At 44.0% G+C, this 17822-nt stretch overlaps 1 protein-coding gene across 2 annotated transcripts; it reads left to right on the forward strand.

Annotated features, from left to right (window-relative positions):
- The first annotated feature begins 3721 nt into the window (after positions 1 to 3721).
- Positions 3722 to 16197, forward strand: TMEM212 (transmembrane protein 212). 2 transcript variants are annotated; one of them, XM_033959330.1, is made up of 4 exons: positions 3722 to 3938; positions 11487 to 11546; positions 13102 to 13425; positions 14920 to 16197. In XM_033959330.1, the coding sequence occupies exons 1-4, from the start codon at positions 3771 to 3773 to the stop codon at positions 14938 to 14940; spliced, it is 573 nt and encodes a 190-aa protein (XP_033815221.1). In that variant the 5' UTR covers positions 3722 to 3770; the 3' UTR covers positions 14941 to 16197. The 2 variants fall into 2 exon arrangements, with proteins under 2 accessions (XP_033815221.1, XP_033815222.1); XM_033959331.1 differs by lacking the exon at positions 11487 to 11546.
- Positions 16198 to 17822: the final 1625 nt, after the last annotated feature.

Consider the following 17822-nt stretch of genomic DNA (forward strand, 5'->3'; position numbering starts at 1 on the left):
GGCACCCAGCTCCTAGGCGCTGTTGAGTGCGATTGTCAATCATAGAAACATAGAAACATAGAAGGTGACGGCAGAAAAGGGCCAAGGCCCATCGAGTTTGCCCACTCCATTGACCCACCCCCCTAGTTAATCGCTCTCTGATGACCTTTTCCCTCGTAGAGATCCGACATGAGCATCCCAACTGTTCTTAAAAACTGGCATGCTGCTGGCCTCAATCACCTGTACTGGGAGCTTATTCCAGCTGTCCACCACTCTTTCAGTGAAGAAGTACTTCCTGGTGTCGCCATGAAATTTCCCGCCCTTTATTTTCAGCGGGTGTCCTCTTGTGGCCGAGGGTCCTCTAAGAAGGAAAACATCATCTTCTACCTTGATGCGACCAGTGACATCCTTAAACGTCTCGATCATGTCCCCTCTCTCCCTACGTTCTTCGAGAGAGTATAGCCGCAATTCGTTCAGCCTTTCTTCGTATGATAGATCTTTGAGCCCCGAGACTATCTTGGTGGCCATTCGCTGTACCAACTCAATTCTCAGCACATTTTTGCGGTAATGTGGCCTCCAGAATTGTACGCAGTACTCCAGATGAGGCCTCACCATGGTTCTGTACAAAGGCATTAGGACGTCGGGCTTCCGACTAACAAAACTTCTCCGGATACAACCCAGCATTTGCCCAGCCCTAGATGAAGCCTTCTTCACTTGTTTGGCCGTTTTCATGTCTTCACTGATGATCACCCCCAAATCCCGTTCTGCGGCAGTCCTTGCTAAGGTTTCTCCATTCAATGTGTACGTTCTGCACAGATTATTGTTGCCAAGGTGCATGACCTTGCATTTGTTAGCAGTGGTCGAGGACCACTGTCGAGGACCACTGTTCCAATAAAAGCAGGTCTTGCGTCATGCTGTCGGACAGATTGCCGTTACTCACAATATTACATAGTTTGGCATCATCAGCGAATAATGTTATTTTACCTTGAAGCCCTTGAGTCATGTCTCTTACAAATGAACAGGATCGGGCCCAAGACCGAGCCCTGCGGCACCCCACTGGCTACCTCCGACGTTTTAGAGATGGTACTATTAACAACCACCCTCTGAAGTCTACCACTCAGCCAATCGTGGCCCCATGCTGTAAGTGTTTCACCTAATCCCATCGATTTCATTTTGCTCAATAGCCTGCGGTGGGGGACGCTATCAAAAGCTTTGCTGAAGTCCAAGTACACGACGTCTAGGGACTCTCCCAAATCCAGTTTCCTTGTTACCCAGTCAAAGAAACTGATGAGATTGGATTGACAGGACCTACTCTTGGTGAATCCATGTTGGTGGGGATCGCGTAGTTCCTCCTCGTCTAGTATCATGTCTAATTTGCGTTTGATGAGTATCTCCATGAGTTTACTCACTACCGATGTGAGACTTACCGGTCTGTAATTCGCAGCCTCTGTCCTGCAACCTTTTTTGTGCAGAGGAACGACGTTAGCTGTTTTCCAGTCCAAGGGGACTATTCCCGCTCTCAGGGACAGATTGAAGAGTACGGATAACGGTTCTGCCAGGATGTCCCTGAGCTCACTGAGTACCCTGGGATGTAGATTGTCCGGGCCCATGGCTTTGTTCACCTTGAGTCTTGATAATTCGTTGTAGACGTCTCCGGAAGTAAACTCAAAATCCCGAAATGGGTCTTCTGAACTTTGCTTTGCCTGCAACTGTGGACCGGACCCCGGTGTCTCAAAGGTGAAGACCGAGCAGAAGTATTCATTTAGTAGTTCGGCTTTATCTGAATCTGATTCTACAAACCTCCCATCTGATTTCCTAAGGCGCAATATCCCATCAGTGTTTCTTTTTCTGTCGCTAATATACCTGAAGAAAGATTTGTCACCCTTCTTAATGTTCCTTGCCAGGTTTACTTCAGCTTGATGCTTGGCCTCTCTGACTGCCGCTTTCACCGCTGTAGACTTGGCCTTGTATTCCAATTTTGTCTCCCTTGTCTCTGACTGTTTGTCTGACTGCTAGGCACTGCACTGGTAGGCGTTAAAACCTTGGACACACTGCCATTTGGAGAACCAAGGAAAAATACTGCAGAAACGATGCACTTGATGCCAAGTCTTTATTTCAATCAATCAACGGTTATGTTAACGAGGTCCACTTTTGTCATAAAGAAACTTGACAAAGGTGGACCACATTAACATAACATTGATTGATTGAAATAAAGACTTGGCATCAAGTGCATCGTTTCTGCAGCATTTTTCCTTGGTTCTCTGCTGTTCAACGTCTACTGCAAGACTGTTGGATTCTTCTTGTTGTGTTCTTCACGCTGATCAGGGTTTTCTTGGCCTATATGAGTGCTCCTAAGTCAAAGCACACCCCAAATCCACCCTGAATCTGTCCTTACCCATGCCTACTTGAGAGTAGGCGCCTACTGGATAATTACTTTTTAAAAAATGGTCTTCATTGGTTTTTAATGGTGCTTTTAATTATCAGCGCTGATTACAAAAATTAAGTTAGGCGCCCAGATCATCAGGGCGCGCAGATCAAGGCGTCTAACTTTAGGCATCTTTTATAGAATCAGGGCCTGTGTGAATAGCGCCTGGACGGAGCCGAGTTTCAAGTTTATTTTAGGCTTGATATACCGCATTTCCGATGTCTGAGCGGTTTACAATAAAATTAAAGTAGAGGGTAATTAAAATCAGACAACAAATAAATAAACAAAAAAGAAAGACTGAAGGGAATGGAGTAGGACAAAATAGAAGAGGGAACAAGGGGAAGAACTCCATTTCCATGATACAAAAGGAAAACTAAGGAAAATAACATGAAGGAAAAAGGGCAAGGGGATAGCATAGGCAATTTCATTTTCAGGCCCCCCCAAAAAGTTAAAAATGATTTTAAAATGGCTTATAATAGCACATCATATGCATCTTTAAATAAAAAGGCTTTCAAGCGGGATTTGAATTTAACTAAAGAGGTTTCATGGCAAAGATAAAAAGGTACAGTAGAAGGGAAGGGGCACACGCGTGTGACAGGGAAGGTGGAGAAGGAGCGGGGAAGGCAGAGAAGAGGGCAGGGGAGGAACGCCACTGCCGCGGGTGCCTTGCACCCTCACTACGCCACTGTTCCCATGCCCTTCCAGCTGAAGTGTCCTTTCCGGAGTTCCAACCAGATTCATTCTCTCAGCGGTCGCCAACACTCACCCTCCCTCCCGCATGCATAAGGAATGTCAACTGAACTGAGCATGCGCCGGGATGGGAGGGGGGGGTGGAGTGCTGGCATCGGCAGAGGGAAGCTTGCCGCTGACTTCAAAAAGGACTGTTCAGCTGGCAGATCTGGGGATCCCTGCCAGCCAAAGTATTTATTTATACTGTTTAGGTAGAGCGGGCTGGCAGAATGGAAATGTGTGGACAGGCCCACCCGGTCCATCCCCAGGCCTGCCCATAAATGGAGGTCTGGCTACACTTCCGGAATGACCCTAAAACAGCCAGCTTCGGTTTGGGTGCTAACTGGATCCAGTTACATGTCACTGAATATGCCCAGTTAGCCCCAAGCAAGTGATGTAAACATCCAGGAACCTCTCCTGGCTGTTTGAATCATTTTAAATATCGGATGCAAAATGTATCCAAAATGCCCGGTGAGGTCCTATATGAACACGGTTGGCCAGACTGGATCTGTCATGCTGTAAATATATAGTAAATCAGTATCACGGCTACGGTCTCCAAGACACCTCTGTGTATCAGGAAATGCCTGAGGCTAATGACTCCGTCGCAGACAGTCTGTAAGAATTAAGTGGAAAGATTATGACAGAAATGGTAAATATGTATACCTGGGCTGGTAGAATGCTTCTGGCTTTTGGAGTAATAAGCATGCTGTCAGGAATTATCGCCTTCTTCCCTGTGTTTACTTATAAACCGTGGTTCACTGGATGGAGCGTCTGGATTGCCTGTCCCATCTGGAATGGCGCCTTGGTAAGGGAAAGCGACTTCTGTGGATAAAGTTATTATAATAGCTCAATCACTAATGGATAGGTTTAAAGAAAGAAAATGTAGAGCATGCACATGGGCAGAGCTGTTATGTGTGCAACTTGCAGAATACTGTAATTTATGCGAGACCCTTGCTGCATTTACTCTAGGTCTATAGGTGCACCTTCAGGTGACTATGGGCTCCTTTTACAAAGGCGCGCTAATGGTTTTAGTGCGCACTAAAATGCCCCGCGCGCTAGCCGCTAGGCCTCCTTTTAAGCAGGCGGTAATTATTCCGGCTAGAGCGCGCTAATCTTGTGCGTGCGCTAAAAACGCTAGCGCACCTTAGTAAAAGGAGCCCCATATTTTAGGCACCCCAGTACCGGGTTATGCGAGTAGTCTCTAACAGATTCTGGGCGCCCAGATGCCATTATAGAATAGGCGCCCGATTCTGTAAAGTGCGCCTAAAATATCAGTGACAGCTAGTGCAGCAATACGCGTGTTTCTATATAAATTAGGCGCACTTTATGAAATCGTGCTTAGGCGTCGTTAGGTGTCCTAAATTTAGACATGCAATATTTACCCTCAAGCAATAAGACATACTAATAATTTAAAAAAAACAAAAAAGTGATTTATTGTTCTTAGTCAGATAAACACTGGCAGTAGTGTAAGCAAAAACATCATAGCATCACCTGCCTACCATCCTAAGATGTCAATTAGAGAATGACACGGTGACAAAATTCATCACCGTTCCCGTCCCCGTGGATAACCGTGGGAAATAATTCCATGTCATTTTCTAGTGTCTATTTCAACCTCAGTCCTTCTACACCAGCATTCTTCAAAGCAAAGCTTGCGGGTCAGTGGCTGTGCTTATGTGAGCCAAGGATAATGAAGCCATTGTGATATCACTGATGTGATTGGTTCTTAGGCACTGGTGGAATGAGGCATTATGACATCATAATATCTGCTCTGGATACCAGAGACTGTCATTCTGTAGTGTCTGTTTCAACCTCAGTCCTTCTACACCAGCATTCTTCAAAGCAAAGCTTGCGGGTCAGTGGTTGTGGCCATTCATACTCTGATTCTTATGTGAGCCAAGGATATTGAAGCCATTGTGATATCACTGATGTGATTGGTTCTTAGGCACTGGTGGAATGAGGCATTATGACATCACAATATCTGCTCTGGATACCAGAGACTGTCATTCTGTAGTGTCTGTTTCAACCTCAATCCTTCTACACCAGCATTCTTCAAAGCAAAGCTTGTGGGTCAGTGGTTGTGGCCATTCATACTCTGATTCTTCCCTCTCTCCTTAAAGAACGACATGAAGATGGTTTCCCGCGGTTATCCGTGGGGACGGGGACGGTGATGAATTTTGTCACCGTGTCATTCTCTAATGTCAATAAAAATACACAAAATGTTATTTATCTTGCTGAGTCTTGTCACTAGGAGGCAGGAGGGAAGATGCAATTGTGAAACGCCTCATTGAACACACTGCCAGTGCCTATAATTCCCTCAAAGTGCAAAGCCCCCGAAACATACACAAACATTACATTATAGAGCTCTTCATATTCCGCCATAGCCCTTGTGAGTTCCAATAAAGCAGATGACCGGAAACAAACACGTTTCAAGTTTATTAAAAATTTGATAAAACGCTAATCATAAATTCTAAGCGTTTTACAGTAAAAATTTAAAAAGGGGCCCAGTTAAACTATTAAAAACATAATTTTACTTACATGAAACAATAGGTTAGTGGGGAGAAATACAATTTGAAAGAAAGGAAGAACAATTAAGGACAATAGTATGGGGAAAGGGAGAAATCAATTTTTGTATAGAAAATAAGCTTAGAAAGTCCCTTAGATCAATTAACAAACCCAGTTAAACAAGCAATAGTGAAAAAAATCATTAAAACAATCAGTCCAAACATTTCTTGAATAAAACTGTTTTTAAAAGCTTTCTACAAACTAAATAATTTGTTTCTGATCTAACAGTGAGAGGAAGTTTATTCCCAAAAGTCGGAGCTTGATAACTATAATGTAATGTAATTTATTTCTTATATACCGCTACATCCGTTAGGTTCTAAGCGGTTTACAGAAAATATACATTAAGATTAGAAATAAGAAAGGTACTTGAAAAATTCCCTTACTGTCCCGAAGGCTCACAATCTAACTAAAGTACCTGGAGGGTAATAGAGAAGTGAAAAGTAGAGTTAGAGGAAAAATAAAAATAAAATAAACATTTTAACAAGACAGCATTGATCTAAATACTTTGGAAGGTAGAAGAGAGGAGAGAAAGGAATAGAAGCATGATGAAGTGGAGCAAGTAAGTTTAGGAGGAGCAATTGACGTTTCCAGAAAGGGCTTCTTCAGGGAAGAGACTTGGCCGACAGTCCCAGGATGCCTATGTCTCCTCCCCTGAGATGTTCTCCCATCCATGCATTCCCTCCCAGACACACTGCCCGTGCCCCAGCCGCTCCAAGGAGGCTGCCCCAGATGAGGCCCACGGTGAATAGCTTAATTGATTTAGGCGATGGAAATTGTAAACAGAATTGATTTCATTGCTTATCATTAAGGAAACTAAATCCAGCGAATAAGAAGGAGCTAGGCCATGTCAAATATTAAAAATCAATACACAGAGCTTATAAGTTATCCTAGCAGAAATTGGCAACCCATGTAATTGAACACAGTAAGATGTTCCAAGAAATATTCAAAAATCCCATAATTCAGTATAATTCAAATAGCTACACACATCCATAGTCAGCTGTTAAATCAGTTGATGCATAATCAAAATGTCCTCTTCCTCAACACGAGTTTGTGTTTCACAGTATGCTTCGTCAGGAGGAAGAACGTGAACGGTGTTATCTTCACAGAGATATCTGAACCATAAAAACATGAATATAAGCAATTCATTATACAGAGCAGTACCATATCTATGCCAGGGTTCTCTTTGCCTAAATATCCGTGCCTAAGTTAGGCACCTAGGCCCAAAATCTGTAGCCAGCACCTATTTCGAAGGCGTCCAACTAGATAGGCGCCTGTCTAAATTGAAGAACAAGCTCAATTAAGCTTTTTAATCAGCACTGATTGAAATATAGGCGCCTATCAAGAAAGCGCGATTCTCTAACAAGGCGCCTCTAAAAATTTAGGCGGCCTTCAAAAAAGTAGGCGCTATGCATGTTAGGCGTGGGCGTGGCAACATGTGAGGCGCCTTGTTGCAGAATCACTGCTCTTAAGCGTGCTTAAGCGCTCAGCTCCGCATCTAACTTTTAGTTGTGCCTGGAGCTGGCCTATTTCTTGGGCGCCTCCAAAATAGGTTCTGCTCAGCGTGATTCATTAAACAGCACCCGATTTTACTTAAATCGCGCTGAACAGTGCCTAATTAGCTGACTAACCTTTGGCCGCTTCTTATAGAATTTGCCCTTAAGTGATTTGCTCAGTGTTGCAAGGAGCAGCCCTGGGATCAAACCCATAACCCCAGGGTGCTGAGGCAGCCACTCCTCCACTCTATGTGGTAATCAGCCCTATATTTGTTTTCATCAGGCAGCCACATGAGCTAGAGAGAGTAAAAAGCCTAGGTTTCAGTTGGAAATGGTGATTATAAAGAGGCTGGGCCTCCATTTTCTTCTACAACCTTGTCACTATAATTCTTAGTCATTCTCCGTTGCGTTATTTATGCTCCCTGAAATCCCTGGAGTCCCTTGTAGGCTGTCCTATCAAAATAAGCCAACAACTACTCAAGATTCCAGATGTTTTTGCTTTTGTCCATGGGAACTTTGTTGCACTTATATGCCAAGATTGAAATTTCAGGCCTCACTTAATGGGAGATATTCTTCAAAATTCCTAAGATTGATATATGGCGGAACGCTCAAAAATAAGACAGCATCGGCCAAAATGCATTTGCTGTAGTATGCCAGAGCATAACTATCAAATAATCCATCTGGTCTGTAGCTAAAGAGAATTTGAAGGTCATGAGTGGAGCAGAGGTGTTAAATCTTTTCAAAAAACGTGTTGCTTTGGGGGGGGGCAAGGCTGGATATTCAGAAAATGTTAGGGGCCCTTTTGCTAAACCCTTAACACTCGGTTTTCATTGTGCAGAGCCACGTTAAGGGTCTTTGTGGCATTTTCAAAGTTAGCTTTTCAGGCCAGGAGAATGGCACGAGCAGAGAATGGGAATGGGATGTGCTTGGCACCAGTGGTGTAGTGAGGGTGACCAGCGCCTAGGGTGGTGGAGCCCCTCCCCCACCCTCTCCCCCTGCCGTGCTCACGCGCCCGCGCCCTTTCCCTGTGCCTTTTTTAAACTTTAGCGCAAGTAGTGAAGAACTTGCCGCCCGCGTCGGCTTCGGAGCTCTCCCCGATGTCACTTCTGGAAGTGATAGCAAACAAAACAAAACTGCAGATCTGTACAAGACGTAGGCAAAATTTATTGTGACAAAAATAATTATATGCAAACCCTTTTACCAATCAGGGGACCCGACACGGTCCGTGTTTCGGACAAACCTTCATCAGGGGTCCATGGTAAAAAAAGGGGGGAAACAAAAAACTCACAAAAAACTGTAGAGTAGCAGCAAAGTATGAGCGACGTCAAAATTCGCCACTGCAAAGAGCCAGTTTTTTGTGACTTTTTTGTTCCCCCCCCTTTTTTTACCATGGACCCCTGACGAAGGTTTGTCCGAAACACGGACCGTGTCGGGTCCCCTGATTGGTATAAGGGTTTGCATATAATTATTTTTGTCACAATAAATTTTGCCTACGTCTTGTACAGATCTGCAGTTTTGTTTTGTTTGCTCTTGGTTGTTTTTTTACTGCAGTTTAGGTTGGAACTTTTCTCTTTGTTTTGTTACTTCTGGAAGTGATGTCGGAGAAAGTGCCGAAGCCGATGCGGGCAACAAGTTCGTTGCTGCTCACGCTGAAGATCAAAAGGTAACAGGGAAAAGGGGCGCGGGCGGGTGGGAAGGAGATTCCTTGCAGCAGGACAGAAATATTTCAAATCAAGAAATGCATAAAGTCGTACCAGGTCTCCTTCTATTTCCTGCACTGCCTCTTTTCTTGTTTGTTTTATTCTTCCCCTCCCCCTCCCTCCTTTTCTCTTATTTACTTCCATTCCGTCTGAGTTTGTCTACCCCATGTTCCTAATTTTTAGCGGTGTTTCATCAACCCTCATTCATCCACCCCTTCAAATATCAATGACACAAACATTTAGTTGGCCTTCATCCAGTTCTGGTATCGTTGCCAGCTGCCGTTGCGTAAAATCCTTTCCAGAGACAAACAGCTGTGGGGAAGAGCAGACGAAACTGTTCCTGCAGTAACAAATACACTACAGTGAAGGGACAGTCGCAGGATGGTACATGATACAAGGCACATGTTGCCCACAATGAAAGATTATAGCAGTGGTCTCAAACTCCAACCCTTTGTAGGGCCACATTTTGGATTTGTAGGTACTTGGAGGGCGTCAGAAAAAAACTAGTTAATGTCTTATTAAAGAAATGACCATTTTGCATGAGGTAAAACTCTTTATATTTTATAAATCTTTCCTTTTGGCTAAGTCTTAATAATAATATTATGATTTATAGCTAAAGAGACATATGATCAAGAAACGGTTTTATTTTACTTTTCTGATTATGATAAACATACCGAGGGCCTCAAAAAAGTACCTGGCGGGCCGCATATGCCCCCCCCCCCCCCGGGCTGCCACTTTGAAACCACTGGATTATAGTGTTTAATTCTTTTAAAAGCATACAGTATGCTTGCAGTTTCTTGTGATACTGAAATATCAGTAAAAGTGGTTTAAGCACTAAGGAGCCCTTCTACCACAATGTGTTAAGTTTTGGGCAAGCCAAAAAAATACTAATACGACATCTTTAAAACAAATAGGAGGAAATATTTTTTTTCACTCAATGAATAGTTAAGCTCTGGAACTCATCGCCAGAGGATGTGGAAACCACAGGTAGTGTAGCTGGGTTTAAATAAAAAAACCGCTTGCACATGTTCCTGGAGGAAAAGTCCATAGTCTGCTATTGAGACAGACAAGGAGAAGCCACTGCCCAAGAGGTAGGGAACTGTTGAGGTTGGAAGCTCAGGGAATTGGTAGACCAGGCTATGGCTGGTGTGCTAACATAATACAAAACAAGGAATCCAATGACCTGCCATGGTCTTTCAATATGTAACATAGCACTAGCTATACCACATATGAATACCTATATTTATTTAAAAAATTTTTATTCCGCTTAACCACCTAAGCGGATTACAAATTAAGTACAAAGTAGAAAATACAGTACCATAGGCTCTTTCACAAGCTACTCATTCATACAATTTCAACATCATCTGAAAAAAAAAGCCTTAACAAAAAGGTGAGTTTTCAGAAATTTTTAAAAAACTCTTCAAATCTTGACACACTCTCAATGGTCCCCTTTAATTAATTCCATAATTGAGGACCCGCTACTGAGATTGCTGCCCTCACGTACATTCCCAAGGCTCAACCTCAGAGCAGATTCGGATCTCAGAGAATGAGATGGTAAATATTTTCTTATGACTTGAATTAGGGACCGGGGTGCCTTTCCATAAATTACTTGATGTAGAATCGTCAAGATTTTTCATTCAATGCGAAATGCTACAGGTAGCCAATGTGGATGTTTCAACACTGGGCATATATGTTGATATCGAGATACCCCGGTGATCATTCTCGAACCTGGATTCTGCACTGCCTGTAACACCTGCATTTTTGACTTCCTCAATCCCGACATCAAGGCATTACAAAGTCCAGTTTCATGATAACGAAGCTCTGCATCACGGTCGGGAAATCTACAACAAATAACATTGGTCGTATCCTAGAGAAGTATTCATATCTGCTCCTTTTACAACATGCAATAGGGGTTCCTGCATGGTAAACAGGCTATCCAGATAAATTTCCACAGCTAGTCGGATTTTCAAGATAAGCGAAGATAAATTTGAATGAGCCTGCCTCCATCTTATGCTGGTCTAGCTTTGCATATTTATTGTGGATATTTTGGAAATCTGCTGGCCACAGGGTCCCCAGGATGAATTTGGGAAGCTCTGATTAACAGCCTCAGTGACTCAAGGTCAATGGCAAACATTAAGAGGCTCTGAAGGCTAGATTCTGGTACCCTAATCAAGGATGTTTAGTAACGCCTAACTTCGGAATCTATACTCAACTTTGTATTTTAATTGGCATACCACGCCAGTTTTCAACCAATCAAAAAACATTAAAATGACCACTTAAGAGTTTGTTGCTGAACTCTTAGGATGCTTAGTGACCACTTAAGTGGAGGTGCTTTCTCATGTCTAATGACGCCTACCTGAAAAGTAGGCATGGTTAGGGGATGGAGAATAGGCATGGTTGACTTAGGCATTGCTAGGCTTTTGAATTAAGCGCAAGTAAATTAGGCCAAGTAAAACCTGGTCTAATATACCGATGCCTAGCAATTGATTGACAACTGCGTTGAGCAGAGCCATTTATAAAATCTGGCCCTGAACTTCTTGTAAATTACACTACTGCTTGTAACCGGTTCCTCTGTATTGTGCTCTGTTCTATTCACAGGCAGTTACTACTGGGGTACTTGCTCTTTTGGCTTATAGAGCATGGACACAAAGATCACTGGTAAATATGCAGTCATTCTATAAAGCACAATTTGAAGTTTGAAGAGTTATTATTTACAGAAGATGCCTGGAATAGTCTCCCTGTAGAGGTGGTGGAGACAAAGACTGTGTCTAAATTCAAGAAAGTGTGGGACAGGCACGTGGGATCTCTTAGGGAAAAGAGGAGATAGTGGACGTTGTGAATGGGCAGACTAGATGGGCCATTTGGCCATTATCTGCTGTAGGGATGAAGGTCTGATAAGTTCTGATCCAGGGCATCAGAACACAGACAAGGTCAGCACACAGGCAGTTCTGAACCAGGCCAGGTCGGCACACCGATCTAGGCCCTATGTACGGATCTAGGCCCTGAGTAAGAATTATAAGCCCCTGTGAAAGAATTATGGTGCTGAGTTGGAAGACAATCACGAGGTAAAAGCACGAGGTATAGGGAGGGTGATCACGATGTATAAGCATGTATCTTTCTTCGTATCCACCAATGTAAAAGCATGTACCTTTGTACCCACCAATCATGAGATGTGTAAACGAGGGAGTTACTATGATGTCATTAGCTTAGAAGCATAATAAAAAGGGACTCGGAGCTAGCCCCTGGCAGCACCTCCTTCTCGACTCTAAGACTGCGTGTGTGTGTTTCCTGTGTGAAATTCCTACAATATGCCATCATGTTTCTATGAGCATAAAGCTCTATGACCTCACAATGCAAATGTTAAGAGCCTTAGCTTATAATCATAATGGCTCTATGACCTCATAATGCAGGTGTAAAGAGCCTTAGCCAATAGGGAGAGGAGGAGATAGTGGATGCTGCGGATGGGCCATTTGGCCTTTATCTACCATCATGTTTCTATGTTAAAAGATTCAAAGCCCCATCTGGCTGTCAGTATCTCTGACTCCCCCTGGCATTATCTTGGAGACATCCAAAGAAACCCAAGCTGCCAAGACCTCAGAGCGTCCATGGAGCTCTAATCTTTTTAAAACAATCAAATCACTGTTTCATGTAGTTTTCGTAACTCAGCTTGCTGTTTATTTTATTTTAATGAAACAAAAACACAAAGAAATACTATTGCAGTCCTACACCTAAAATCATGTCACACAATCTATAAAGGAACTAAGGATGTGAGGACTTACTCATTTGCATGCTACATAATGCATTTCCTAGCTGAGAATTTATATTAAGGGGGTCTATGTTCTAAACATAGTTAAACCTGCTGGTTTTGACGCTTGCAGTTCTTCGGACTATTAACTAATGAACAGGTGGTCTTTATCTGCCTTCATTTTTCTCTGCTTCTATGTAGGTTAGATAGGGAGTGTATGGTGCAATGGTTAGAGCTACAGCCCCAGCACCCTGGGGTTGTGGGTTCAAATCCCACACTGCTCCTGTGACCCTGGGCAAGTCACTTAATGCCCCAGGTACATTAGATAGAGTATGAGCACGCTGGGATAGATAGGGAAAATGCTTGAGTACCTGAATAATTTGTAATCCACATAGAATTGTAGGATATGCAGAATATAAATCATTTAAAAAATAAATAGCCAATGATGCTTTTTTCTTCTGATTGCAGTGGGAAGCTTGCTACACCTTCGCCGTACTGAGCGTCGTCACATGCCCGATTCAATTTGCTGTCGCTGTCGCATCCATCCTGGTTGGTCCATATTGCTATTATTCCTTTGCTGGGATTGCAGGAACCAACTATCTTGGCTACGCGATACAGTTACCCTTTCCTTACACCAGGTTTATGTCTTCCTGCAAAGACCCATTAAACTACGAATGGTATCATCTGATTCTTCAGATCCTAGACCTTTTCTCGAGTATTGCCATATTGTGCTCATCTTTGGCTTTGGTCATTAAGCTCACTGCAAGATTACTTCGGTCTGGGAATTTTAATGTAAGTATTGCCCACTGTAGAACATAACATAACGTAAAACGTTCCATTTGTATTCTACAAACACCTCACCATTCTTTGTGGATTATATAAAGAGAACATTCACAGAGAATTATGAAATAACAAGGGAAACATGCATTACATGCAAATGCTAATGGGGTCTTCTGTACCACTATACCTCTTACTGGTTTCATAGAGGTATACAAAAGATTACAAAAATTTACAAAGGGTGATTAAGAATAAAAATGCTAAAAATTATACTATAGAATCCCAATTATCCGGGACTCAAGCAACCGGCACTCTAAACCAACCGACACCGACAAAAAAAAAATCTGCCTCCCTCCAGCTCCTGAAGCAGCAGTGGCAGCAGTCCTGACCCTCCAAACCCACTCTCTCCCTTATACTAAGTGGCTGCGGCAGCGGTGGTCTTGGTCCGCCAGCCTCCCTCCCTCACTCACTTACACTAAGCAGTGGTGGTCCTGACCTGCCAATCCTCGCCCTCCCTCCAGCCCTAAAGCAGCAGCCCCACTCCTGCCCTCACTTACACTATGTGGCAGCGGCAGCAGTAGTGGTCCTGACCTGTCAATCCTCCTCCCTCCCTCCAGCTCTGAAGTAGCAGCAGCAGCGGTCCTGACCCGACAACCCCCCTCTCTCTCTTATACTAAGTGGCTGCGGCAGCGGTGGTCCTGATCCGCCAACCTCCCTCCCTCCCTCACTTACACTAAGTGGTGGTGGCAGCAGTGGTGGTCCTGACCTGCCAACCCCACTCCTGCCCTCACTTACACTATGTGGCAGCGGCAGCAGTAGTGTCCTGACCTGCCAACCCTCCTCCCTCCCTCCAGCTCTGAAGTAGCAGCAGCAGCGGTCCTGACCCAACAACCCCCCTCCCTCCCTTCCTCCATCCCCAAAGCAGCAGTGGCAGGGGTCCTAACCCACCAACCTCCCTTCCCTCCCTCAGCTTCCCAAAGCAGTAGTGGCAACTAGTTAGCAGAGGCAGTGCTGTAAACAGAGGCAGTGCTGTAGACAGGCCTTTCCTTTGCCATGTCACTTCAAAAGCAACAGAAGAAAGACCCTGCCAGGGCTTCACCTAGGACTGTCATCGATACTTGCTGTACACAGCCTTAGGTGAATCTCTATATAAAGGCCAAGAGCTTGCAAATAAACCCCTAGAGGAGTCAAATATGCATTGAATGAAATCAGTGACAAAGGGGATCTCCTGAGGGATCATGACAGATTTCTCATGTGAAAAAGGGGTTGAACTGTTTTATATTTCACATTTAATTGATATACTGACCATTGCTATCTAGGTGGTTCACAAAACTGATAACTTGCCAAGGGAAGGTTTTACCTGCATTAATGAAAGATAAAACTCTATTAAATAAATAATTTTGTGAGACTGCAGATGAGTTTCCAGGAACATGTAGGACTGTTCCCTCAGATGTGATAAATAATGTGCATTCATTATATAATAATGCTATTACAATTCTGTTCCTCCAGGTACACATGAGGATGTGGTGAAAGAGAACCTTCACATAACACCTAAACATTTCACTACTGTTATGGAACTTCTGCTGTGACGATATAATCTCTGTTGAATATTTTTTAATGTCTATGGGTTTAATAGTCAAAGGATTTAGTGTATGTTCCTAACTTTGAGAGTTATGCTTCTAACGTGCCCTCTTTGAAAATTTACTAGGCCCGAGTGCATAGCTTTGTACTCAAAATGGCGTTGCCCAGTTTAACCATGTTTGACATCAAGTGACCTAATGCCAGAGCAGACAGGAAAAAGTCAAGTTGGGATATTATCGTGCAGTTCAAGCCTGGAATTCCGAAGAAAAGAGCAGTGGATTTATAAAGACTTTTCTGCAAGTGAGGCTGCTGGGTGATCTGCACTGTGTTTTAGGAGGAAAATTATCCGAGGGCATTTATCAGTTGTGCCCCCTCCCCTCCCCCCTTTTGAGTTAATAACAGTGCATGGCATCACTAAAGGGACAAAAATGATCCATCGTTCACTTTTTCATGCCCATGATTGTGACACAACATCATATAAGTGTGTAATTTATGTGAGGCTAAGAGAGGATTGGAACTGGGGGAAGGGATTGGAACCAAGGAGAGGAATAAGGACTGGGGGGATTAGATTGGGAGTGTTTGGCAGTTGTACAGTGGGATCAGTTGATGGGTGCTGAGGTGATGGGTATCAGAATGTGGAGATAAGGGGCAGTGGCGTAGTGAGGGTAGGAGGCGTCCGAGGTGGTGGAGCATCCCCATGCTCTCCTCTCTTCTCCCAGCTCATTGCCCATCCCCCACTCCACGCTCCCTTCCCCATACCTCATTAAATTTTTGTCAACACGAGCAGCTTCTCCGACCAGCTGCTCGCATAAGCGTTGGCTTTCCCTCTGATATCACTGCCTGGTCATGTGATCTGGAAGTAATTTCAGAGGGGAGCCAGGCCATTGCAAACAGCAGGCCTGAGAAGTTGCTCATGTTGACAAAGATTTAAAGAGGTATGGGGGGCAGAGAGATGCCGGTGTCCCCACCAAGACAGTACCCAGGGCAGTCTACCCCCCTTACTACATCACTGATAAAGGGGGAGAATCAAGGAGACTTGGAGGGGGGGAGAATAGCTTGGCAACCCAGCAACCAGCACTCTGAGATTGTGGATTCAAACCCACGCTGCTCCTTGTGACCCTAGAAAAGTCACTTAATCCCCCCGTTGACCCAAGTACGCTAGATAGATTGTGAGCCTGTCAGGACAGACAGGGAAAATTGCTTGAGTACCTGAATGAATTCATGTAAACCATTCCGAGCTCCCCTGGGAGAATGGTATAGAAAACTGAATAAATAAATAGTGTGAAAAGCTTCAGCCTCTGATCACCAGAGCTGGTATTGTGACATCATAATGTCAAATCCCACCAATAAGAGCCAACCTCATCAGTGATGTCACAATGGCTTGATTGTCCTATACTTGTCTCACTTTTACTACATTTTGATTTCTAGAGTGGCAGGTTGTGGATTCAAACCCATGCTGCTCCTTGTGACCCTAGTGGGTAAGTCACTTAATCCCCCATTACCTCAGGTAGATTGTGAGCTCACTAGGAAAGACAGGGAAAAATGCTTGAGTAACTGAATAAATTCATGTAAACCATTCTGATTTCCCCTGGGAGAAAATTGAATAGAATAGAAAATTGAATAAATAAATACCATGAACCAGAGCTGGTATTATGACATCATAATGCCTCATTCCACCAATGCCTAAGAGCCAACCTCATCAGTGATGTCACAATGGCTTGATTGTCCTATACTTGGCTCACTTTTACTACATTTTGATTTCTAGAGTGCTGAAGTGGTTAAAGCTACAGCCTCAGCATCCTGAGGTTGTGGGTTCAAACCCTCACTGCTCCTTGTGACCCTGGGCAAGTCACTTAATCCCCCAATTGCCCCAGGTATGTTAGATAGATTGTGAGCCTGCCGGGACAGGCAGGGAAAAATGCTTGAGTACCTGAATAAATTCAGAGCTCCCCTGAGAGAACGATATAGAAAACCGAATGAATAAAAACCGCAGCCTGAAAGTTATGCAGGTGCCGGATGATTTTCAATGACAGTACCCACATAGCTAGTTGGTAAAAGATAGGACAGTCTTTTCACAATCCTATCTGGCCACTTAGCTGTTCAAGCACCAGTACTCAATATGGCTGTACCTGAATAAGTGTCCGCTTATCCTCGACTCCACCCCTCTGGACCCCCCCTCTACTGCCTGGTTACGAGATACAATATTCAAAGGCCACGGAAAATCGATGGAGAATCACGGCTAATGGCACCTAAGGAAATCTCTGCCCCTAACCATGAACATTTCAAGAGGTAGGCGGGAGGTGCATGGCGTTTTGGGGAAGAGTGGGGGGGGGGGGGGCAACAAGCGACAATGCCAGGTGCCAACCTCTCTTGCTACGCCACTGAATTCTAAATTGTAATAATCTATTCTGGACAAAATGAAAGATTGCACTAGAATTCGAAAAGGTTCAATCTCCCAAACAGCTTACAAAAAAAATTGAAAACTCGCTGGTCTAAGGACGTAGCCCTCAATGGAGACTATGGGGCTAGATTCACTAAGCAAACCGATTGTGTACCGATCGGTGTGCGACCCAATTTCCTTTTGGCCCGATTCACTAACCGCTCCTCCGATCCAATTCCGATCCATGCATGCAAATGAGGGGAAACGGCAGGCAAAGTAGGCAGGGACGCGATTCACTAAACTTTAAAAGGAACACCGGCTGGGCTGGCTGATCCAAAAAGGGGGGACCAGTCGCTCATGACCTTTCTTGCTCTCTGCCAACTTCTCCTGCCCTTTTCAGCTCGACATCTCATGCCCTTTTCAGTCTGACTTCAGCCCTGACTCTCCTCTT

Source organism: Geotrypetes seraphini, chromosome 9, assembly GCF_902459505.1.
Source record: "Geotrypetes seraphini chromosome 9, aGeoSer1.1, whole genome shotgun sequence".
Classification (NCBI taxonomy): Eukaryota; Metazoa; Chordata; class Amphibia; order Gymnophiona; family Dermophiidae; genus Geotrypetes; species Geotrypetes seraphini.

What these genes read in the sequence shown, in the direction of transcription:
- TMEM212 (XM_033959330.1), top strand. Translation starts at nt 3,771, where the DNA reads ATGACAGAAATGGTAAATATGTATACCTGGGCTGGTAGAATGCTTCTG. An exon ending in CCATCTGGAATGGCGCCTTG is followed by an intron (nt 3,939 to 11,486) that starts GTAAGGGAAAGC and finishes TTCTATTCACAG; the next exon opens with GCAGTTACTACTGGGGTACT. An exon ending in CATGGACACAAAGATCACTG is followed by an intron (nt 11,547 to 13,101) that starts GTAAATATGCAG and finishes TTCTGATTGCAG; the next exon opens with TGGGAAGCTTGCTACACCTT.